The sequence below is a fragment of the Cebus imitator genome, unplaced genomic scaffold (assembly GCF_001604975.1).
Source record: "Cebus imitator isolate Cc_AM_T3 unplaced genomic scaffold, Cebus_imitator-1.0 Scaffold239, whole genome shotgun sequence".
NCBI classification, from domain to species: Eukaryota; Metazoa; Chordata; class Mammalia; order Primates; family Cebidae; genus Cebus; species Cebus imitator.
In genome coordinates, this window is record NW_016107554.1 from 1,605,705 (window position 1) to 1,632,076 (window position 26,372).

Here is a 26,372-nt window from a genome sequence, read left to right on the forward strand (position 1 = left end):
GCTAGCAGTTCATTTTATGGGACACACAAAACCCACGATTTTACAGATACTGTTGCTGAGGATAAGGCTAAATAGTGCCTATGTAAGTGTTTTTAAAAAGTGAGTTGATTTAAAAACAAATGTTAAACAGTAATGTTTCAAGTGATAGCCATGGCAAAAACGGTAGAGGTGGTCCTTCAACGTATTTCAAATGCATTATATGATGTCACATTTATTCCTCAGAACAACCTTGCAAATTAGAAACCGAAGTCCAGAAAAATGATAGAACTTATTGAAGTCACTAAGGTAACAGATCATGCTACAGGCTTCAAGTGAAAAAAGCCAGGTCTTTCTGACTGAAGCTCTTCAAACTTTCCCTCTTTACCATAATACCCTTTTGCGTATAGAAAGATTTAGCTTAATCTAATACTTGAATAGAGGTGTCTGACCTGCGTTTTAATACTCGATATTCTCAAAAAGATTTGCTTTAGCTTTCTAAATCAAATCCTTCGCCTTCAGAACAATAAAAGAGACACACCAGAGTCATGTTGGTGTATTTCTAAGCATATTTACAAAACATAAAAGAAAAAGGACCCGATTCCCCGGCTGGGTGAGTGAAACGTTAATTCTTCACCTTGGCACCTCAACCTACAGCTGTAATAAGGGCCGTTATGCCCAAATAGGCCCTTAAACGGAAGACCTGCTGAGCAGAGACCCACTTTCCCAGCCCTGCTCAACTGCCTCAGCTTTTCTGCCAACTGACCAGGCGGAAGCAGCAGCAGGGGAGGAGGGACTGCAGGTAGGTGGGGAGGGGATCATTTTGAAAGCCCTAAATCCCTTGCAGGGAAGAAGCAGCTGCTCCTTGTTTTTCTAAACATCTGTCCCATCTGTCCCAGGCCGCACCTCACCCTTCGGTGGCTCGAGACAGTTAAACATAAATTTGACAAGGAGGCACTTCTGAAGGCTGGTTTGTGAGTGGAAATGAACCTTAGTACCACCTAGAAAGTTTCTTCCACTGAGAAGAGGTTAGTAGGGGGACTTCAGCGGGACGGCTATTACCTTTCTTCATTTTACTTTCACAAAACATACAGCTTTTACGGTAGAGGCGGGTTTGTAACATCACCCAAATCAGCCCGTACGCCCTGAGGACATTATTTTACAACACAGAGGTACTTCTAGGGCCCGCAATTTAACCTCTAGGAGAGCCGTAGTCTTTGATTTGAAGGAGAAATAACGATATTGCACAGACCACAGCACCTTTATGGAGAACAAGCTGTGCACACCTAGCGTGTGTGACGTTTACCACATTTAACAGCGTGTTTTTATTCGTCTCCTCCGCCACACCGCTCCCTGAGAACAGGGACGTTATTTTTCTGGTTATTTTCCTCTCGCATTCAGAACCGTGGCTGGAATTTGGCAGCCATGGAACAGACATTTATGAATGAATGAACGTTACCGAAGAAAAAATAAAGGAACTGAATGATTCATTGGGTTCTCCGAAGGCGGGTATGGGGGGCGGGGCTCGGACTTGGACCCAGTTACCGAGTGAGGCGCAGTCCCAAAGTCCTGCAGCTCCGGCTCCAGTCACCGCAGACTCACGTCAGCAACCGTTGCTCAGGCCTCACGAAGCGAGGCTGCGCGCGTCCTGCGCGGCCCCGCCCCGAATGAGCGCAGCCACGCCCCCTTCCCTGGTCATTCCCTCAGCGAAGTCAGTTCCACTCGCCACACGATTGGGGCGGGGCCAGGGGAGCGCAGGCGCAACGGGCGGCGGAAGTAAAAACCCGGGAAGGAAGAAGGAAAGGGGCCTGTTGGTGCTTTGCAAAGGGCGCCGCGTTTCTGCTGCGGGAAGCTCCCGAAGCTCCCGGAGGTCGCTCGCGCGTCCGATCCCAAGCTCCTCCCCTCTACTTCCCTCCCCTCTACTCCCCTCCCCGCTTGCCCTCGGAGCCGCTAAGCGGCTGCCTTCTTCGCCCGCCGAGATGGCGCTTGACCCCGCAGGTACCGGGCGGGAAGCGGGGTTTGCCGAGGGGCCTCATCCCAGGTCTCACGCCAGGGGCCGTAGGGGTTGGATGCCGACCTGGGAAAGGTGCAGAGCTCTGAGTGGCAATGCTTCCACCAGAGTCTCCTCAGGCTGCTTCAACCCGGTCTTACGTCATCTTCTCATTTGTTGGGGGTTATGGTTAGCTGAGGTTGCGTTTGATGTCTAAACTCTCGTCCATTGTGGTTTCCGAGTTAACTCGACTAGTCTCTTCATTGTCACCCTCTTTTTCGCCCCTTAAGGGCACAGACTCATTTAATCTCTGGTGCAGACAGTCTGGCCCCAGAAAAATTTGCATATTCTTTCCAGCGCACAGTTTTACATTTCTGTTTGGGAGTTCATCCTTGTAACCCAACTTAAAAACACATTTCAAAGGATCCATCACGGTGGCAGGAGTCAGGTTTTTGAAAGAGATCTTCAAAGTCTTGAATGTTGTTTTAATTTCCTTGCTTCCAACCACTTCCGTTTACAGCAGTAGTTTAATTTCCGTGGATTTCCCATCCTTATGGAAGGTCACCTGCAGTATCTTTGCTTTAGGCTATTGTTGCAAGGGTATAGATAGCATTTTTGGAGGGAATGGTAATTGGTTTAGTACATTTCTACGAAAAGTCAAAACATTGAGAGTTGAAATGGCGTCAAACCTTGGGAGATTGAGAAATGGAAAATGCTCTTTCGGAGCCTTCAAAAAGCATGAAAAATAGGTGTAGCACAGAAATAATGTTTAAATTGAACACGTTATTACCAAGCTAAATGTTCTCAATTATCCACCAATAGTATGTGGTGTGGTAGGTCCTTTTATCTCCATTTTACAGATTAGGACGCTGAAGCGAAGAGAAGTTAAGTGACTAGTCCAAGTGAGTAGTGGTAGATCAGGGAGTACTCTAATTTGAAGCATAGGGGAGTTCTGAAACATAATGATCGTATTCGTTTTGGACTATGTGATTATGAAGCAGTTAGTAGTTGACCTGGGCTTTGAAGGATAGAATTTCCAGTGGTTGGAGCTGAAGAAGAGGCAGCCCCATGAGCACAGATGTTGATAGTAAAGTGCACTGTGGGATGCTTGGTTTCAGGATGAATACTATGATTTGGTTCTTGAGAGTAGAAGGGTTGTCGGTGAGGGGTGGGTAAGGCAGGTTCAGGTTTAGGCCCATATAATTTATGACATTTCTTATTTTATTTTTATTTTTTTGTTACTGAGACAGAGTCTCACTCTGTCACCTAGGCTGGAGTGCAGTGGCACAATCTTGGTTCACTGCAACCTCTGCTTCCTGGGTTCAAGCAATTCTTCCACCTCAGCCTCCCCAGTAGCTGGGATTACAGGTGAGTGCCACCGTGCTCGGCTAATTTTTGTATTTTTGGTAGAGTTGGGGTCTCACCCTGTTGGCTAGGCTGGTCTGGAACGCCTGACTTCAAGTGATCCGCCTGCCTCGGCCTCCCAAAGTGCTGGAATCACAGGTGTGAGCCACTGCACCCAGCCTAATTACGGTATTTCTGAACTTGAAGTGACAGTCAAAGAAATCTCATATAGATGAGGAGACTGAGACTGAGAGAGGTTAAAGATTTCCATATATTTATAATTTTTGAATTTAGACAGGGAAATTTGGAAAAAAATATCTTCATACTTGCTGTCTTCACTTGCTTACCTTCCAGTTATTCATTATTCATAAGCCACTCCAATCTTGTATTGTACCCAATGCCACACAACTAGCTGCTGGTAGAGCCAAGTCTGCATAAAACCTAGGTAATTTCATTTCCAGTCCAGCACTGTAGACCGTGCCACCTTTTGAGTATTTATTGATTAAACAAATACTTGTTGAGTGCCTGGCTTATGCCCCATATTGTTCTGGGCCCTAGGGAACAGTAGTATATAGGACAATTAATAGCCCAGTCCCACTCTACACAGATGTGTGTGTGGGCATGCGCGCACGCACACACACACACACACACACACACACACACACTTTTACAGATTGTTATAAAAATGAAGAAAATAAGCAATGTCATGTGGTAGACGGTGAAGATAGTAGTCAGTGAAGAGCTTTATGCGGGAGTGACATCTGTATTGAAAACTGAGGGATGAGAGGAAGCTAAGCAGAGTGTGCAAGGCCATTGGTAAAAAAATACTGAAAATATTTAACTTGAATGTGGGTCAGAGTGTGGAGGGGATCCATGAGGAAAGCTTTGTGAAAGTAGGTAGTAGGCAAATGCCTAGATATTGCAGAGGCTGCAAGGCCTCCAAGGCTGGCTGTGATAATAAAGCATTTGAATTTTTTTCTAATGCCACCAATAGTATGTGGTGTGGTAGGTCTTTAAAAGACTCTGCCTTTGGAGTCTTTTAAAGAGGGCAGTAACATAATTTGTGTGTTTATTACCCTGGCTACAGAGGGATTAGGTCATAAGTGGAAGAAGAAAGACAGGTTAAGAGATGGGAGCAGTAGTCCAGGCCAAATATGTTTGTGTCTTGGCCTAACATGGTATTAGAAAATGGAAAGAAATATGTAGCATCATGAGGAGAAATTGACAGGACTTGCTGTTGCATTGAATAAGGATGGTGAGAGAAAGGGAGGAAATAGCAGCTGGGCACAGTGGCTCATACCCATAATCCCAGCACTTCGGGAGACTGAGGCAGGCAGATCGCCTGAGCTCAGGAGTTTGAGACCACTCTGGGAAACATGATAAAACCCCGTCTCAACTGATACACAAAAAATTAGCCAGGCATGCCTACAGGTGCGTGCCTGTAGTTCTAGCTACTTGGTAGGCTGAGGCATGAGAATCGCTTGAGCCTGGAAGGCAGAGGTTGAAGTGAACCAAGATTGCATTACTGCACTCCAGCTTGGGCTACAGAGTGAGTGTCTCAAAAAAGAGAAAAAAAAAAAAAAAGAAAGAGAGGAAATAGGGATAATTTTAGCTTTTTACATCAGCAACTGTGTGGAAAGTCATGGTTAAATCTAGCAATGTGATTATTGGAAACTTCAACAAAGGAAGGAATGGAAGCAATGGAAAGTAAAAAAGTAGAGTCAGCAAGTAGGAAGATTTTTTTTCCCTAAATTGTTTTGTCTAAATTCCAGAATAAAATGCATGGAAACCGGGTTTTTTTTTGTTTGTAATTTTGTGTTTATCTGGTTCATACATTGAAGCTTAGGTTCACATTTTGATGTTTTTCTGCTTTGTATGGCCCACGATGCAATTTGCCCATATTGGGTAAATGAATAATAGATACACTAAATGAGGTTTATTTAGCAAAATCTGTTTTCCCCTTGGTTTATTTTGCATTTTTTGTGATCTTTACAGAAGCTTGATTTTCATTTGGCAGCAACTTTTAATTAACTTTTAAGGGTCTGTTTTCCTAAAGAAACTGAAGCAAACAATGAAATGCAGATTATATACTTACACATAGTTTTTTTTACACTATTTTTTTTATAGTAGCAGTAAAAATAGCACTCTTAGCTTAGTGCCATGTTCTAGACACATTTTCAGACATGATTATATTCTCAGATGATGGCCCATAGTAACCTGCACCTGACAAATTTGATTTTTCCCTTTCTCTATCAACTAGAAGTATTTCCTTTCTCCCTTCTTTGACTTTTCTCCTTATTAGTAAGGTTCTCTTCCCTCTGCCACCATGGATTCATTCTCTACTTATACAGGATGGGGCATGGCACCCTAAGGGAATTTCCCTATATGTGTGTCCCTGTGTCCTTCTATTGCTGTTTTCTTCCAGAAACCTAATAAGAGGAGGAAGATGGGACAGAGACAGGGTTTAGGGGGTGGAAAGTGGGGTCAGGAATTTCATGACATTCCATGAGAAGGTGTTGAAAGTATATGTGTCTTCGAGGATTTCATTATGGATGCTCTGGAGTATTTGGGTTGCAGTACTCCAAGTTGCGGTTCTTTTAGTGGTTCCTGTGGGGATGTAGGTAAATTAGCTTTAGGGACACTGGCACAGTACTAGCACTTACATTTACTAGAAAATTTTACTTTTTAAGTTAGACATCTAAACAAACTTGAAGAATCTCTTTTGAGCATTGTGTGTTTAATATGTAAAAGGTTATGGAGTTGATTAGAATTTTTTTTTTATTTTTAAATTTCTTTTTAGTGATAGGGTTTTGCCATGTTGCCCAGGCTGGCCTTCAACTCCTGGGCTCAAGCGCTGCACCCGCCTTGGTCTCAAAGCGCTGGGTTTATAGGCATAAGCCACTGTGTCTGGCCAACTAGAAAAATTTTGATTTTATTATTGCTGCTGTAGCTCTAGAGTATCTTAGACATAAATTACATTGGTGGCACAGAACAAAAGAAAAAAGACTTTTTTAATGTCTACATTTTGTATATTTATAATTTAAAAGTGTATTTGCCATAGAAAATACATTGTTTTTGTCTCACTATGTTTTTGTCTCACTAGATTAATTTAACAACTCTCTGATGTTTCTCTGTGAAATTTGAAAAACACTGCCTTAAGTGAAGACCATAAGAAAGAAGAATTAAGATCAAAGAGGAGTATGTGGCATAGCAGTAGGGTGGGGGTGGGGATTTCAGTTATGAAGCATGAAATGACCTGTAAACCATTTCAACGATTTTGAATTTTATACTAAGAACAATGGGAAGATACTGCAAGTTTTTAGGGAAGGGAGTGACAAATAGAACGTTCCTTATTTTTTGTTGATCTGACTTTTGTTTAGATTAAGAATAACCTTGATCTCAGCCAAATACTGCATGCGTGATGTGTCTTTCTCAGAGAATCCCATCTGGTGGCACACGGTATCTGTCTCTCATAGGTGATGTGAGTTTTGATTACCCACTCAAGGTTTTGCCCTGTTTTATTGCCATATTTTCCCTGTTTTGCAATTAATAACTAATCTGTGGGAAGATTAAGACCTTGTAAATATTTGCTTCTTCTCAAAAATTTCCCTTTGATTAGGGTCCATTAATGTTTTTTACTTGATTCAGTCTTTCCATAATGGTTGCAAAATAATGATTTTCTACCTCCAGCACACTCCCTTCACATTTACTAGATGGTTGTTGACATTTTGCTCTAAGCAAGGGACTGCTCTGTTTAATTTTTATTTATTTATGAATTTATTATTGGTATTATTCATAAGGACTCATGAATCCCTATATTTTTCAATGGTTTATACTCTGTTAATGTACATAATTAGTTTTTGTGCTTGAATTTCCCCAGATTTGGCCAGAGTTTCCTTCAAGCTAGCTTTTGAATCTTTGTCATATGCTCTCACTGTTTTTTTGAGCATTTCCTTTTTATTCCCTGAAAAAAGATATCATTGCTTCATCTTGTACCTACCCTGGCCAATCCATTGAATTAGTTATTTCCCTGAGAAGCCCTAGTTTCATTTATTTGGCCACAGTATTAGAGAATAAGATCTGGTCACGAGGACTGCATATAACTTGGACGTTTTACATGAAAGTGATTTATTAATGGATTGCCTTTGGAAAAAAAAACAAAACAAAACCCTGTAACAGGGAGTAAGGAAAATAGGAGAGGGGAGGGGAAAAGTCTGAGCAAGGATGTGGTTTCAGGGAAGGCTAGTCTCAGCCTAATCAGCTGTTGTGTACCGCATGGTACATAGAATTTTTGTGTCTTGGAGGCAAGGGAGCTGAGCTGTCATGCCATTTTGCAGCCATTGGTTACTGCAGGAGTTGGGAAGAGGGACAGCAGCAAGGAAGACTGCACAGGGCTTCCATGTCCAGGGGCAGTCTTGAGAAGTTGCAGTTATGAATGCTCCAACATTCACTGCTGCAGGAGGGATGCCATCTCTATCCTAAAAACAATTCGTTGGAGTCTGTTAGGAATCTAGTTGGGTAGTGAGAGTTTAGATAGTAGTGAGAGTTCAGATAGTAGCACGTCAGATAGGAAGGGGTACTTGCACACATGTATACATATATACAGGTATGTGTACTGCAGCTAGTAAAGTGTCACAGGTTGTGGTTAACAAGTTTGAATAAAAATGGCTTAAGATATACCTAAGGTAGGCGAAGCTGTACTTTTTTTTGTCTTCTAGGCCATCGTACATGCTGTTCTCTCTACAATTTTCCTTGTCTTCCCTATCCCCAAGTCTACTGTATTCTTGTTTATTTTTCAAAACTCAATTTAAAATCAGTTTCATAGGAGGCTTTTCCTGATTGTCACCACCTCCAGTTAAAAAATTTTTTTAATGTTTAAAATTAAAAAAAAAAACACCAAAATATCATATAACCTATGTATAGAGTTGTTTTCCTTCTAGATATAAATTCCTTTCCCTTGATAAATAAAAGAAAACCTACAGATATGATGCACCTGTATTAACAAATAATTGGAGAAATAAAGAAAAACATGATTTGGAGAATGGGAATATCCTACCTATGTAATAAATAGTAAATATTTTTCATATGAATCCACCTCTTTAAATTTATTAGAGACTAGATAAAAGGATAGGTCATTTAATTTCACCTAGATTGTAGAAGATTACCCACCTACTGCCAGGGAAGTAGTGTGTGGTTGTGGAATCAACACCAAATTTGGCAGTTAATAAGACTGACTTCTTGTTTCAGACTTTGTCATTAACCTATCTTTAATGACATAATATGAGATTTGAGGATGAGAGGTAGAGAGATACATCAGATAATTGCTAAGGTTGCTTCAAGCCTTAAACTTTTATGATTTTAAATATTAATGCTTGTCATAGGTCCTAAGGGGTTCTTGACTCAGCACAGAAATAAATTCAAGTTTATGTGTTGTTGCCTGGATTAGTATCTTTATTTGTTAATCACATATGTGTAAAATTCTGCATTTTTGACATCTGTGGACATCTGTGGATGTCAGAAATTTGAGAAGTATTACTTTGTACTTGATATAAGTGGAGCAAACAAAATTGTACCCAAGTAAGACTATTGATGCCCAAGTTAACATTCTCCCCCGCAATCACCTGTTCTATTTTTGCATTAAGTAAGAACGTTGAAGGAAAAAACTGTTAAGAATGTGATGTTTACTATCCTGCATTATGTTTTGCTAAAAAAAAAAAAACTTACTGGGAGATTCTTACAGATCAAAAGATATGTTAATTACCTAAACATGATTAATTGGAATGTAGAGTATCACATGTTTATGCTGCAGAATAAGGAACCTTTCTTGTCTGATTCATTATTGTATACACAATCCCTTGTGTGGTGATTGGTACATAATAGGTATATAAGTATTTGTTTACAGAGTATCTGTAACTATCAAATATTAAAACTCTTTTCAATATATGTGTCATTGTTAAACAGTTAAAACAATTTTATTGCATATTTATATACTAGGAGTTAGAGGGAATTACAAAGATGAGTTAGATGTGGTCTCTGACCTCTTTAAATTTAACTGTTACATATAGTAGTTCTCAATCTAGCTGCTTATTATTATCGTTTGGGGAGCCTTAAAAAACACGAATACCTGGCTTTTACCCCAGCATTTTTTATTTAACTGGTCTGGGGTGGGACCCAAGCACTAAGAATTGTGTACAGTCCTCTCAGGTGGTTCTTTGTTACAGCCAGAGTTGAGAACTTCTGGTACCAAAATCTGTCTTAGTCTACTCAGGCTGCCATAACAAAATCCCATAGACTGAGTGACCCAAACAATATACACTGAGTGGCTTAAACAACGTACATTTATTTTTTTTCTATTCTGGAGGCTAGGAAGTTCAAGATGAAGGTGCAAGCAGATTTGGTTGCTGGCAAGGACCCATGTCCTGATTTGCAGATGGCTGCGTTCTCCCTGTGTCTTCACATGGTAGTGAGGGGATAGGGATAGGGGAAAGGGGTTTGGAGGAGGAGGAGAGAGGGTGAAGGAGAGAGAGCCCTCTGCCTCTTATGAGGCCACCAATCCTATCAAATTAAGGCCTCACCTTTATGACCTCATTTGACCTCAACTACTTCCCAAAAGCACTGTCTCCAGATACAGTCACATTGTGGGTTAGGGATTCAACATATGAATTTGGGGAATGGTAAACACAATTCAGTTTATACCAACCACTGATGTGGCAGGTATATAGTGTGATGCGATGTGATGTGTTTAAGTTCAGGTGTGATACAGCAACAGAACTAGTGCAGGCAAAATCTTGGAGTTAGAGAAAGGAGAAATCACTTTTTAGTCCTAGGGATCAGGGAGAACTTTGGGATGGAGAAATGTTGAGTTGGGTTTTAAAGAAGTAAACTTTGGTAACAAAAATAAAAGATAGAAGATGTAAAGTGAAGACCAAGATTGAACTAGAATTTGGCTTTACCTGTTACTTGCTGGGTAATACTGCAAGATTGCTTTGAGCTTTCTGAGTCTTAGTTTCTTTATACCTGCTTCTGAATGAGATGATGTTTGTAAACCAGTTTCATTCACCACCCTTTTCTTCCTTCTGTAAATGTTTACCATGTTGCTTCTGTGTGCTATGTAATCATAAGCTGATTTTTCAGGTAAGAAGGGTAACATAACCACTAGGTTGGCAAAATGAAAGTTTACATTGTAGAAAATTTATGTTGGAATTGAGATGCTGGTGAGACATAGAAACGACCAGTAGATAATTAACAATGTGGAGAGTTGGAGATGGAGATGAGCCCTGAGAACTCTGCATAAATGCCGCCTTTAAAGGTGGAACCTCGTGGGATTGCTCCAGGAGGATTAAGTGCAGATATTACCTTGGAAATGTGTATACTTCTAGTATTGTTTACATTGTTCAGGATATTTTTGAAACTCCTTTAAGATTTCCTTCAGATTCTTCAGTATACTCATCTTAATATCCCTATTTTGGAAAATCTTTGTTCTGAAAATGAATTTGAATTTCAGCCAAAGTTTAACTAGAGACAGTTTGGTGAAGGTAATAGATGATTATCCTGGGAAATGCTACTTCTTCACTTGTCTCAGTTTGTTTTGTGTTGCTGTGAAGGAATACCTTAAGATGAATAATTTATAAAGAAAGTGATGTATTTAGCTCACAGTTCTGCAGGCTATCCAGGAAGCATGGCATCTACTTGGCTTCTGATGAGAGCTTTTATACTGTGTCTGAACATGGCAGAGAAGGTCAAAGGGGAAGAGGACATATGTGAAGAGGGACCAAACCTGAGAGGCATCCTGATTTTTACAACAAACCAGTCTCTTGGGAACTAATCGATTTCTCTGAGAACCAGTCCACTCTCGAGAACCAGTCCCTCCAGGAAGAGCAGGAATTCATTACTGCTAGAAGGGCACAAAGCCATTCCTGAGACGTCTGCCATTATGACCCAAACACATCCCATTAGGCGCCACCTCCTTACACTGCCATATTGGAAATCAGACTGAAATATGAGATTTGTGGGGACAAACCATATCCAAACCATCTTGCTCCCACTCCCAAAAAGTTAAATTATGGAACTGGTTTTCTTGTTTACTTCAGACTAGCTCTGAAGCCATACCAAGAAAGAAGATGTGATTTGAGCAAAGGCTGAGTCTGAAATAAGTGAAAAACTCTTCAGTATAAACATAATTCTCCTATCCCATTATCAAAGTACTATATTTTCTTTATAGGAATTTAACGAAATACTGTAAGATGAAAGAAGAATGAGTAGTAACCGGGTGGACAGAGGCACTGAGGAACATTCATAGGGTTGAGAATATTACAGAATCTTCTAGGTGTATTTGAGAAATAAAGTAAGTAAGGCAATGTATTGCTAAGAAGGCCAGAAGTATGCTGTCATTTATTCCTTTCTCAAATGTCTGCACCTGTCCCATAACACTGCTGATTTTCTACCAGATATCAGTGGGAAATTGTGCTTGTAGGCAAAGATGGTCTTGAAGTTTTACCAAATAAAGTAAATGTGAAACTTGTTCATTTAAGAAATTATTGCCACAGTGGCGGTTATAACACATTTCTAAAATTGGCAGGTCTTATTGCATAAGTTAATTTCCTGCTTTGGTGTACTTTTAAATTTGTTGTCCCTTTCTGGCCCCTTCTTGCTTAAATCAGTGTGGGTAGAAGAAGAAGTTTTCACACCTAGCAATCTGCAGAATCTGAGGTCCAAGAAATAGGTGCTATTGGGAAATGGGCACATCTCGTGTGAACAAGGTGGTTAATTAACAGTGAAAGCTGATAGGACAGAGGAGCTCAGAGGAAGCTTACTATTGTGGGATATGGGTGGTACCTGACTCAGAAGCTAAGCAGAAATCTTAGAGACACATCTGTCTCACTGATGTACTTTCCATATTTTGTAAGCATTTGAGCATATACAAAATTAGATTGTTAGTAACTGACCTAATATTTGATGTTTATTCTCTTTGAATGTGTTAATTCAAACAACTGACGAATTGCCCCTCTTATTTTTTAAAAATATTAAAAAATATATTTTTTAAAATATTTTTTTCCATGATAGGAAGCAGAATCAGAATTCCCTTTGATTTTACTTTCTGATAAAAAAAAATTGAGAATTGAGAATTTTTGAATTTTGTTTGTTCAGATGATGATGCCTCTGAAACACAAATTTACTATCTAAGTGTTGTTTCCCTGCTTCAGCATAACTGTGGAAGCTCATTTAGCTTTGTTTGCCAAAGTCCCCTTAAATAGGCCACTACTCCATGTGCATGGTGGTGTCATTGAAGGTTTAGAACCTAAGTTACGTGATCTTGGCATTGGCACTTTATCAGAGGCTCCGATCATTTCACGCCACTTCTTTATCTGCAAAATGAAATCAAAGTACTTGAGAAAACTGTTAAGAAGACTGTATGTATTCATTGCCCTTATCTCTAGGTTTCACAACCAGAGGCAGGCTGAAGCATTGGGAGGAAAATCTCTTCTACTCTTGATTTCCCTTTCTGTTTTTGTTTTGTCAGTTCAAGTATTGCTTCAAAGAAATAAGGTGAACTTTCCTGTTCTAAGATGTCTCTTCTTCTACTTGTCCTCATTTTACTCTGTCATAGCAAGAGGGTATGAACAAAATTGCCAGAGGAATATCTGGTCATGAGCATGCCTATCTTTGTGCTGTTGAGAAAAACTGGAGTTTACCTAGATTCCTGGTGTGAAGCACTTAGAACTAACAATTGAGGACTCTGGTCTCGTATTGTATATCATGCCTTCTTCCTGGGGCTCTGTCTTTTGAGACTTTTTGTAGCTAGTAAAGAAGAGGGACCAGTCAGACGTTGTAACTCATGCCTGTGATCCCAGCATTTGGGAGGCAGAAGTGGTTGGATTGCTTGAGTCAGGGAGTTTGAGACCAGCCTGGGAAACATAGTGAGACCACATCTCTATAAAATATACATAACAGCATTAGCTGGATGTGGTGGTACATGCCTGTGTTTCCAACTACTTGGGAGGCTGAGATAGGAGGATCACTTGAGCCTAGGAGGTGGAAGCTGCAGTGAGCTGTGATCACACTATTGCACGCTATCCTGGGTGACAGAGTAGGACTCTTTCTCAAAAAAACAAAAAAAAAACAAAAACACCCCCACCCCCCGCAAATAGCTAAAACAAACAAACAAGAAGGACCCAAAGATAGAAAATATTGCTAATAAGAACACTGTTGCAAGTTTATTACAAGCATTTTTCATGTTTTTCCTGCAGAGTAAACAGTAGCACCAAACCTTCAGAAACAAGTAAGTGTAACCAGGAAATTTTTTAAAAGTAGCATTACTGAAGTAAGTATCAAATTAGTTAAATTAGAATGTTTTCATTATTGAAAAGGCATAGCTTGCCCCTTATATATCACATTCTTTCCTATTACAGATTCTGTAATATTCTGATTTCCTTCACTGTTTCTTTGTGGATTCACAGCAAGTGCTGTTGTCAGTAGCCTCATAATCTACTACGGCCATATTGCAAGAACCCATGAGCCCCAAAGCAAAATATGAGCTAACAAATTCAGCCAGTGAAAAAGGTGAAAATTGACTTTCAGGTGATGATAGAATGTTGAGAAGTTAGAGCTTTGGAAATTTTCCCTGGTGATATTTTCCTGATTCTTTAATTCAGCATAAATTTATGTGACTATGTAGTAGTATACTTTCAAAATTTAATTTTTAGTTTTGCAACCTCTGTACAAATGTATAACATATGTATACCAGATTAAGATTAAGAGAATCACTTTGTAATTTGTGAATAAAAAGTGTCATATCTATAATATTTGTAATGTTGAAAGCTTTTTCAAAAATTATAATTAATAAATCATTGATACTTAGTGGCAGCTATTCTATCAAGTGGGAAAACCTTTAGTAGAATTTTTATACGTTTAATGCTGTCATTTCTAATTTAATACCAAGAATTTAGAAAATTTTAATCAATATTAATACAATTCTGGAATTATATATTTGCCCTAGGAAGTTTAGAATAATGATCACAAGTCTTGACAAGTGTTTTAAAAATGTGTTTGATAGGAATATTACAACTTAGAATTCATAATATAGGTAAATTTCTTTTATAATTTATTTTTGGAAAAATCTATGTCTGTATTCAAGGAATTGATTCAAAATAATATTGACTTAGCTATTTAAGACCATTGGAAGATTTGTAGAGCAAAGAGAAGATTCATCAGGACGCTTTATGAGTAAGTTGTATAGATTAAAATGATATACGTGAAAAAAAGTAACACTTTGAAATTGATTTTATAAATAGATGAGTATAATCCAACGTCTTCTAATCTGCTTAGTAATAACACTGAACAGTTATTGATGTCTAATTATGATTTATCCTATAGGCAAGGCAAAAAGGAATTTGTGGATATAGTCTCAGTTTTATTCTTTTCTCTGTAAATAAGCATCAGCTTTCCACTCTACAAGATGCCACAGTCTCTTCAAATTCAACATGTCCACAACTGAATTTCTCTCTTACCTGATCCTTCTTTTATATTCCCTTATCTCAATAAATGGTCATATCCTTTTACTTGAAGCCAGCAAACTGGGAATCCTCCTTGAATCATCCCTTTCCCTCAGCCCCCTTAGATACTGTCAGTCCCTGTAGGGCCTCTCTCTGAATTTGTTCTTTTCTCTCCATCTATGCTTCCAATCTCAGTGCTTTGTTTTGTGTCCTCATTTGTTTTTTTGTTGTTGTTGTTGAGACAGAGTCTCACTCCGTCTCCTAGGCTGGAGTGTAGTGGCACGATCTCAGCTCACTGCAACCTCCACCTCCCTGGTTCAAGCAATTCTCCTGCATCAGCCTCCCGAGAAGTTGGGATTACAGACAGCACCACCATGACTAGGTAATTTTTTTTTTTTTTCTTTTTTTTCATAGAGACAGGGTTTCACCATGTTGGCCAGGCTGGTCTTGAACTCCTGGCCTCAAGTGATCCACCTGCCTCAGCCTCCCAAAGTGTTGGGATTACAGATATGAGCCATTGTGCCCGGCATGTTTCTCATAGCTTCTGCAAAGCTAAGGAAAAAGAGAAAGTGCAAAGAGTTCAGCAGATATGGTCTATGGGCCAAATCTGGAAAGACCTATCAGCTAGGAATGGCTGGTAACATTTTTAAAGGGTTATTTAAAAAAATAATTATATATATATACTTAACGTGTGTATATGTGTATATATGCCATATATACATATACATATATGTATATATGACATGTAGCCTGTAAAGCTTGAAATATTTATACTCTAGTTCTTCACAGAAAAAGTTTGTCTATCTTTACATAGGCAGTGAAAATTGGAATACAGTTACGGGTGTGGTAAAGAGAAAAAAAATCATGTGAACACCTTCCTATCAGTTTTTTTTGAAAGTTAGGTGAAACAGTGTCCTTGAGAAATACAAACTTGCTAAAATTTCAACTGCCTCTAGAATAAGTAAAAAGAATTGTAAGAATTTTACAAGTAGTTAAAATTCTCTTTGTGCCTGTGTGTCTTACATATACAAACATGCATACTCCAAAGCACAAGCCCTGATCGGTGGTGTATTGGTCAGGATTCCACCATGGAAATAATCAGTAGGAAGAAAAACGTGTGTGTGTGTGTGTGTGTGTGTGTGTGTGTATGTGTGTATCTTAACATGTGTATTTTAACATGTGTATATGTATACATGTTAGGAGGCCTATTACAAGAAATTGGTTTATGTGGTTGTAGGGACCAGTTGGGTAAGTCTGAAATGCACAGGGCATATCAGGAAGGGCAAGCTTGGAATTCTTGATCTGAAGCTGAAGCTGCAGTCAGCAAATATAATTCTTCAGGAAAAGCTCAATTCTGCTCTTAAGGCCTTTGAACTGATTGAATTAGGCTCACCCAAATTATCTTTGATAATCTCCTTTATATGAATCTGCAAAATACCTTCACAGCATCACCTGAATTAATGTTTGCATGAATAAGCGGGGTCTGTAACCTAGCCGAACTGAACTATAAAACTGACCGTTACAGGTGGTTTTTAACAAACTTTCAAGGAACTGAGAATAATCTTTGTTTTATACATAGTGTTCAGGATAATATAAAGGGAGAGGAGAGTCCCTAATTTATTGTTTAAATAACGTAACTTTAACACCAAAACAATGCAAAGAGAGGAAAGTCATAGGCAAATGTCAACATGGTGACAACTGAAAAGATTCTAAATAAAATTTGAGCATCCAAGACAGAGGTTTTGCTAGTTACTACTCACCACTTTTCTAAAGGACTTAGCCAGTAAGAATTTAAAACGAGGATACAAAACTCTTTTCTGTGTTTGTCTGCATATAAATTGGAAGATAATCTATTGTCAAATTATTAAAATTGAGAGAGGTTGTATTGATTATAAGGACAACATAAAAAATCAATTGAACCTATACACTAGCAATAAACAATTACAACAGGTCATATATGGAAAGATAGATTTACCAATAGAAATCTAATGAAAGATGAACAGTATCATTAAGGAGAAAATTATGAATCTTTTTGTCTACTTAGTAACCTTATTTCTAATGGTTGTGTTGAAATCTCCCACTATGAGAGCAGATTTCTATAATTTTTAAAGCTAATCTGTTTTAAATTGAGGTAAAATATACAGTGAAATTTACAGATCTTAAATGAGTTTTCATAAATATATATACTCTAATGACATTTTTCAAAGAGTACTTCTCAGCTTCCATATATAACCACTGTTGTAATTTTTAACACCATAGATTAACTTTACATGTTCTTGAATCATGCAGTATATACTCCTATGCCTGCCTTCCTTTTCTCAAATGTTTTTGAGATTCACCTAGGATAGATCACCTATCCTACTGTTAATAGTGATATACCAACAGTATCATTATTTTTTTATTGTTAAGTAATTTTTGGCTGTTCTGAATAACACTTATATTTTCATTTATCATGTGTAAGTGGATACCTAGGAGTGGAACATTTTTAACTTTATAACTCAGCAGTTTTCCAGAAAAATGTATCATTTCACAGTCCCACTAGCAAGATATGAAAGCTCCAGATGCTCCACATTCTTTCTAGCATTTGGTGTTGTCACTGTTTTTAATTGTAGTAATTCCTCGTTTGTTTGAAATGATGTGAAGGGTTTCATTTGCAGTTTCTTAATGATTAATGATTTTGAACACCTTTTTATATATGTATTTTCAATTTGTATATCACCTTTTGTGATGTGTCCATTGAAGCCTTTTGCCCATCTTTTACTGAGTTGTGTTTTTATTATTGATAGATAGGGTTTCTTGATATATTCTGGACTCAAGTCCTTTGTCAAATATATATGTCCATGTATATATTAGAATATATCATATATCTATATATATATATGAAGTGAATTTTTTTCTCCTGGTCTATGGCATGCCTTTTAATTTTGTTAATTGTATCTTTTGATAGACAAATGATTTTATATTTGGTGAAGTCAAATTTATAATCTGTAAAATTTCTTTTTAGTGCCTTGTGTTCTCTTTAAAAAACGGTCTACTCCAAGGAATTGAAGGGTCTTTTTTGTTTGATAGTTTTAGTTTTTACATTAGGTTTATGATCCATGGCCATTTAATTTTTGTGGTTGCTGTGAAGTAGGGGGTCAAAGGGTTTAGGTTTTTTTTGTTAATACAGTTCTGCCACCATTTGCCAAAATACTTATTCATTAACTAGTCTTGGTGCATTTGTCAGTAAATTGATTGTATATATATGGAAGTATTTCTGGATCCTTTTGTTCTCTTGTGTTACACTACTCTTTTTGGTTGCCCGAATTATGCCAACACTACATCGTCTTGACTTCTGTAGCTTTGTAGTATGGCTTGTAATCAGGTAGTTACAGCAAAGCATCTAAATTTGTTCTCCTGTTTTAGTGTTGTTTTGGCTAATCTATGTCCTTTGTTCTTCCTTACACATTTTTTTCACTTTTTTTATTATAACTTTATTTTGCAACAATATAATAATAATAGAAAACTGCAAAATTGTACAGTTTCCATGTACCTACAATCTTCCCAGCTTCCCCTAATGATGCTGTCTTACATAATCATGATATGTGTATTCTTAATGGGTGTAATATTGTCTTCAAAAGGATAAAAATTGACATTGGTGAAGACAAAAATCTTACTCTTTTAATATATAAAGCACTGTTATACCCATAATACATAAACATATATATCTGCAGCATTAAAATTTTATAGGGACATTAGGATTAAAATGTTAGAAAAGGCTCCTTTTAGGGCAAAAATGAAAAAAGATTGGGACAGACTTCTATAATTAGTTGTGAGCAAGGAAAGCGGGAATGGGCATTGGTGTAATATCATTGATTCAGGTATTAATCTTAGTGGAATTTCACCGGTTTTTACATGTACTTTTTTTTTGTCCTGGAGTTATGTGATATCTGGATCATGCTGATTTTCTCCTGTGATTGTTTTTTAGAAGTTGTTTTTTAACTTTTTATTTTGAAATAATTATAGACTCACATAAAATTGCGAAAAATACTATATAGTCTTGAGTGTCCTTCTCGTAGTTTTTCTCAGTGGTGACATCTTATCTAACTGTAGTATAATATCAAAACCAGGAAACTGAAGTTGGTCCAATACTGTTAACTAGATTATAGACCTTTTCAGTTTTCACCAGTTTCTACATGTACTCATATGTGTGTGTATGTAGTTCTATGTAATTTTATACCATGTTTCTCTTTTTATAGGGAAAGCGTTCAGAGTTTTACCATTAAGTATGATGTAAGCTATAGCTTTTTGTAGATGCCCTTCATTTAAGAAGTTCCCTTCTGTTCCACGTGTACCGATTGTGTTTTTTATGAATGCATGTAGAATTTTGTCCAGTGTTTTTTGGCATCAATTGATATGATTACATGGCTTTCCTTTTTTAGACTTTTAATGTAATCTGATGGATTACATTGGTTGAATTTCAAATGGTGAACCACCCCTTCCTCCCTGAAATAAATCCAACTTTGTTTTTATGTATCTTTCTTTTTGTGTACTGCTGGGTTTGATTTGTTAAAACTTCATTGAGGATTTTTGCATCTGTGTTCATGAGGCATAGTGGTCTGTGGGTTTTATGTGTATGTGTATATGCTTTGTAAATAGCGTTCTTGCTTTTGGTATAAAGGTCTTCTTGAGTGGGCTTTGGTTGTTTTGTGTTTTTTTAAAGGAATTCGTTCATTTTAGTTGTCAAGTTCACTGGCCTAAATTTGTTAATAATATTCCCTTATCATTTAAAAATATTTATTGTTTCTGATTTTTGAAATTTGTGACCTTTTTTTCTGATTAGTTTGGCAAGTGGTTTATACATTTTATTGATCTGATCCTCTCAAAGAACCAGATTTAATTTCATTGTTTTTTTTTTCTTTCATTTGCTATTCTTTATTTCATTGATTTATATTTTGATATTTATCATTTCCTCTTTTGCTTGCTTTGTGTTTATTTTATCCTTTTTCTGGTTTCTGAAGGCAGAAACTTAAGTTGATATAAAACCTTTTTTCCTTTTCTAGGTAGGTTTTTTAGTGCTAAAATTTCCTGCCAAGTACTGTTTTAGCTGCATCACATAAATTTTGATATATGCATTTTTACTTTCATTCATATCAAAATACTTTCTAATTTCCTTTTTGATATTTTCTTAGATCCATGGGTTATTTAAAAGTATGTTATTTAGCTTACAAATATTTGGAAATTATCCAGAGATCTTTCTGTTATTGGTTACTCCTATCCTTCATGGTTTTCTGTAATGTAGTTTTGTCACCAGTAATGGAGTCTGATTTCTATCCACCTGAGTGTGTGCTATCGTTAACGACTTAAAATCAGTATAGTGCAAGATAAACAAGTGGTGTTGAGTGGCTCCAGGTTGAGAGGCCATTGGGAGATGTTCTGGTTTACAGTCCTAACTGAGCACTTCTTTTGGCCATTCCAGGCCAATGTCAGATATATATATATAAAGAAAGAAAGAATTTTAGAAGTAAATTATTTTGGAAGTAAGCAAATCTACAGCTACAAAAGCCCTAGCATTTGTAGCAGTAGAAATTAAGACCAGAACCACCAGAACTTTGAGTCTTCCCAGATCAGGCCCTTCAGAACCATAGTAACCCTAATCACAATAAAATGTTTATTGTTCCACATCACTCAATTTGATTAGTGGTTGTTGCACATCGTAGTCATTTCTCAGTACACCCAGGGGTTTGGTTTCAGGAGCCCCATATTTACCAAAACCTGTGCATTCTCAAGTCCCGCCCATGGGCTCCTCAGAACCCATGTGTGTTAAAAATCAGCCCTCTCTATGCCATATAGGTTTGCATCCCCAAAATATTGTATTTTCAGTCTGCATTTGGTTAGTCAAAATCTGAGTATTAAGTGGACCTCCACAGTTCAAACCCATGTTGTTCAAGGATCAACTGTAGTAAGGCGATTAATTCTTTTTTTGTAGGGTTTGAAGGTGGTAAACATTTTAGTTCCTGTATATCTGAAAATGTCCTTAACTTCACTCATAATTGGTAGTTTAGAGACTCTGGAATTTTTTATAAAGTAATTCTCACTCAGAACTTTGAAGTTATTTCTTCATTGTCTTGTTGCATCATGTCTTGCCAGTGAGCTATGTTGTAAACCTGACTCCGATTCCTTTATGTAGGCAGTGTTTATTCCCTTTTAAAGCTTTTAGGATTTTGGGATTTGAGACATTTCACCAAAGTGCATTTAGGTAATCCGTGGTCCGTTGCTGTCTGAGGACTCATGTCTTTGTATTTGCCTCAGTATATTTATTATACTTAACAATAATCTAAAATCTTCTTTACTGAACTCTTTTAATGGAAACTTTCTGGTCTTTTGGGGATAAATACCTATATATCCTTTTTCACCCATGGCCCAAAGGCAGCAGAGGAGTTGACCATTTGGTTCCTACTGAGTCACTTTAGTTAATAACTGTTTAGTTTCCTCTCGGAAAGTTTTCTTGCTTTCCATATTTGCTGCTTCAGAGGATGGAGCAACGCCCACTTTTGGCATGTGTTTTTCCCTGGATACTCTATAGGAATATGATTACCTCTTTTAACCTGACCTAATCTGCCTTTTTTCTTTCAGAGATCCCTCTTCATTTTTGGTTCACTGAAGACACTTATCCCATGTTTATTTTTCAGGACTCTCTTAGCATTTAAGGAGCAGGTGGAACTCTAAAGCAGGTGTTCAATTTGCCATTTTAGTCTGAAAGTTGTGTTTAAAATGCGTAGAAATTACACACGCTTTGTTTTGTATATAGACTTGTAGTTCCACTTTTTCTTCTGCCAGTTCTTTTTTAGGCTATTCTGTTGCTAGGTAGCAAAACAACTTGTGTGTCTCTTAATCTTTTATCTTTTCATCTATTCTTGGATCTCAGTATCAATGAAAATCCTCTTTTTGTGGATTATATTAATAAGGGAATGATGATTTAGATGCTAACTTAGACACTACTGCATGGAATATGTTATAAAGTAAAAATGTTGCAGTGTAGTTTGCAGAAATTTTAAGAAATGTTACTCGTGTTCCTCACAATTTTGTTGTTGTTTATTTTAAAAATCATTGAAAATATGATGGTTTTCAAGGACTAAAATAATCACAATTTCTTAAGGTTGTAAGTTTTGGGTATATTTGCATAGGTTTTTATTTTGAGTAAACCAGAGTCTTATTTTTCTTTTAATCTGGTGATTTGCTTGAGACTTTATTAAAGAAAGACCTTTTTTCTTTTTTTTTCAGACCAGCATCTCAGACATGTCGAAAAAGATGTTTTGATCCCTAAAAAAATGAGAGAAAAGGCCAGAGAGAGGTGTTCCGAACAAATTCAAGGTAAGATTCAAATATTCATGTAAAGATCAAATTTATTTTTAATAATACAATCTGAATTTAATCCTTAGCCCCAGAATCAAGTAGTCAATGAATTAATATGTATGAATTGCTTCTCACCCTTTCACTGAAATACCAGTATTGCAGCTTTCAGAACTTCCAGTGATCTTCAATTCATTTCCAGCTTAAAAATATTTCCCCAAATTACTAGTAAAAAACATTTTTTTAACCCTCAGAGGTACAGTTATATACATAGAAAAACTTGGTATGAGTAATTTGCAGAAGCAAGTTATTCTGATTTTTATAGGGAAGAAATATCAAATCTAAAATATACCCGTTTTCCAGCTGTCACCTTATTCATATATTTGTGCATGTGTCTGTGTGTGTGTGCGTGTGTGTGTGTGTGTGTGTGTGTGTGTATTCTAAGGTGATTTTCTTTGGCATCATTATCTGTTACTGAATTGTTAATAGAATACCAATAGCACTTACAGGGAATCTGGAGGTTTTGTTTTATGTTTCTAAGTGGAATATATTTATGTAAATACATACACTAGACAGCTACATGTGTATGTTTTCTTTGGAAAATGTTTTTAACAGGAAATACTCCTATATTCTATAAATCTAGAGATGTTAGTGATTAATATGTGATATTCTGGTGAAACATGTAAACAAAGCAGTGAAAGGTGAAAAATGAGGCCATAATAGGTTTGTAAGTGATGAGTTATTAGACAAGCAGATGGCAATATTACTGTAGAAATGTCTTTAAAAAAATTATACCTCTTGGAATGGCCCTCAAAAGAAGTAGTAAAATTTTACTGACATAAGCTTTTTTTCTGGCTTTACTTCTTCACTTTCCCTGTGGTCATCTTTATTGAGGGACCACAGTAATTTTTAGTGAGGATGCTGGGCTGCACTTCCACTGCAAGCATCTCTATAGGGGAGCAGGGCTGGCTGTGTCAACTCTAATTTCAGGACTGAGTCAGTAACATTTGGATACTAGGAACACTTGTTTCTTTCCCTGTCCTCTGCCCTTAGCACCTTTACAATTGATGAATGGAGGCAATAAATTAAGAGTAGTTCTTTGGACCCAACAATGTGTGATGGTCATTTCTGTTGCTTCAGTAACTTATTATGACCTATTCCATTTTAAAACTCATATATATAATCATTCTATGGTTTTACTCTTGCTTTCCTATGAATTAGTTTAATTAGAGTAACTTTCTTTAACACCTACCCCCAGTTGTCTTGAGAAGTCAACCTGTTGACAATGGCGGGTAGTGCATGTATGACATTGACAGGGGTCATGTTCATGGTCACAGAGGTACATCCTGCACATTCCTCATAGAACTTTAAAAATAAATATCCTAATTCAGGTGAGGGGAGATGAAACTTTAAAACCCTATAATAAAGTTGTAGGGCTTTTTACTACTAGGAAAATTTACTTATTACTGTTACAACAGTCTAAAGTTACACAGATAAGTTGTATTTATGCTGTCTTGTAGCATATTAACTTTATACCTAGAATGAAAGAAAGCTAGCTAACTCAATTATAGATTTAATTTTCACTGATACAATTCAAATGAAAATGCAGAATGATTGTATGGCTTTGGGTTTCAGAATTGTCTTTCATTGTCTCTTAGACAATGAAACTTTGGTTTTTGAAATGAAAGAGTACAACATAACTTAAAAATATTTATTTGTGTTACAAACTTGTGTTTTATAGTGGTACAGAAAATAAAGTGTTTAATTTTCACTTCGTCAAAAGTTGTTTAGGATGTTGACATAGTTAAGTTTTTGCTTTTTTAATATACTTAAGTCTTCTGAAGACTGAAAGCATCTTAAAATCTGTGATTCATTATATTATTTAAATGTATTCATCTATATTAGAATGTATATTATAACATAATTTGAATCTCTTATACATAACTATATATTGGTTCTTTAGGCCATGTGATTCAAAACACTGTTTTAGAATCTAAAATTGATAAGGGAATAAGGAGTCTTTAGTATTTTCCCTATTTAACCGTATAGATTAGGAAATGATGTGCATTAGAATTATTCAAGCAGCAGAAGAAAACTTCATTTAAACTAAACAATAAGACATAATTTAGAATCAGGACACTTCACTGTAATTTATTTACTTTGCTTTATTGAATAATTATAGGATTTTCTATAAAAGCAATTGTGTGTTTCTTAGATAAAAGATACAGGAATTTTAATAAGTAATCTGACTTTTGCTAAATGCCTAAAACATGATTATGTGGGAAAGCTTTTCCATTTGATTTTTTTTTTTTTAAATGTCATTTCAACCCAGCTGATCATAAGAATTGGATCAGACTGCCAGCAATGTAGGTTTGTAAAGGGAATAGAACAGCTTTTCCAGGGACAAAGAGAAATGAAATCACTTTCAGTCAAAGAAAGATGCCTCATTATAGTCACCAACAGCAGTTATTGACAGCTACACTTCCTATTAACAAGGAGCATTTAACTAAGAGTTTGGCTGTTGGATCTTTGGACTTGATCTAATTTGCTAGCATTAATTAGTTTCTTTTGAGCACAGACACTTGGTGCTCACAGCTATAGATTTGGAGGGCTAATTAGGATAGAAAATTGAACAGAATTAGGTAAGGCATTAACCTTCCAGCATTACCAGCTGGGACACTGATAAAGACCACAGAGTCCAAATGTTACCTATTGATGTTAGGCGTACCCTAATGAATATCAATTTCAGCCAGGTTGCTATATTCTTACTAGTTCTCTCTTCATTATAATTTTTTAACTAGCTTACATGATACCCTCTTTATCTCTACACTATTGATTTTTACTTACTGTACACTGATTTAATCTGAGTTGCATATTTTACCTAATGTTTAAATACAGTTAAAATTTGTCTTAAGCAGTAGATAACATTTAGAATGTTTCATTGTTATATACCCTTGTACTTCTAAAATTTAATATTAATCTGAAATTATAGGATGCTAATTCTATAGTGAATTTGTATAAGTTACAGTAACTATGCCATTTTAATGTAATGAAAACTATAACATAATACAAAACAATTTTAGCTTTTGGGTGACAAGTAGTATTCATATTACTCAAATGGTGTCAACTGTTGAATCTTGGTCTTCATAAATTATATTTTTAATAATGTAAAATAAGAAACACAAAAGCATATGTTTCTTTTTTTTTTTTTTTTTTTTTTTTTTCTTTGAAATGGAGTCTCACTATGTTGTGCAGGCTGGTCTCCAACTCCTGGGCTTAAACAAGTCTCCCGACTGGCCTCCCAAAGTGCTGGGATTGCAGGCATGGACAACTGCGCCCGGCCTGTGTTTCTTTTTGAAGAGAATAGTGCTTAGCACCTTTCTTTTGAACTTTGGTTTGATTAGAAAGGTGGCTTGACTTAGATGTTAGATAATTACAGAAAGGAGAATCCTGATCTTGCTATTGGAGAAACTTTGACAAGATTATAAATTCTGTTGGCATCTAAAGGAAAATTACTGATTTAAATATAAAATTTAATTTTATAGTATTCTTTCCTTGCTTGTGATATTATTGGCAGTGAATAAAGCCACGAAAATAAATGACTGAAGTATACTGGTGGACATTAACACAGTGAACACTGAGTACATTGGGAATGGAGCTGAAAGAAAACTCCAGAATGGCCAAATCACTTTCTTCCTCCGCCTTTCTTCACCTTCTAAAAGCCAAAATAGTAATCTCTCACCAACTGTAGTGATGAAATCATTGCTTTTTCTTGGATCTGAGAGTTAGCAACTTGTGTCTTAGGGAGATGGTTTGACAAACTCTGAAGGCTGATTTCAACTCTCTTGTCTTTTTCCAGCTGTTTGACTTCGCTAATATAATGATTTTTGTTTTCTGTGTTGGTAATGTTTAAAAAATATTGTTTGCCATGTATAGGGAGAGTATGCATACTAGCATTACACAGTTTTCTCCATAAGAGGAAGAGTCACTGAATTATATAGTGTTTTGTAAAAATTTCTCATTATATTTCTTTGCTATTTTGAAGTGCTTAGTTGACATTTGCTATAAAGTCTCTGTATTAGATAATGACATTTGCTTTAGAAATAATAACTTTTTCTTTCTTTTCCTTTTGCTATCGCAGATCAAGACAAAAAAGTATTTTGTCATCAGGGATGGCTTGGAACTTTCTTTAACCTAGCTGTATTCTCTTACTCCTTGACTCCTTTCATCTCTTGGGG

General features: G+C 36.7%; 1 protein-coding gene across 2 annotated transcripts in view; it reads left to right on the forward strand.

Annotated features, from left to right (window-relative positions):
- Window positions 1–1,562: 1,562 nt before the first annotated feature.
- The window catches only part of CMC1 (C-X9-C motif containing 1), a 79,233-nt gene continuing 54,423 nt past the window's right edge, over window positions 1,563–26,372 (forward strand). Inside the window, exons 1-2 of one of the 2 annotated variants that reach the window (XM_017498255.2) lie at window positions 1,563–1,974; window positions 22,066–22,155. In XM_017498255.2, coding sequence (XP_017353744.2) covers window positions 1,644–1,974; window positions 22,066–22,155 — 421 coding nt within the window. In that variant the 5' untranslated portion in view covers window positions 1,563–1,643. The remainder of the gene's footprint in view (window positions 1,975–22,065; window positions 22,156–26,372) is intronic. The other variant, XM_037727768.1, reaches the window with a different exon arrangement.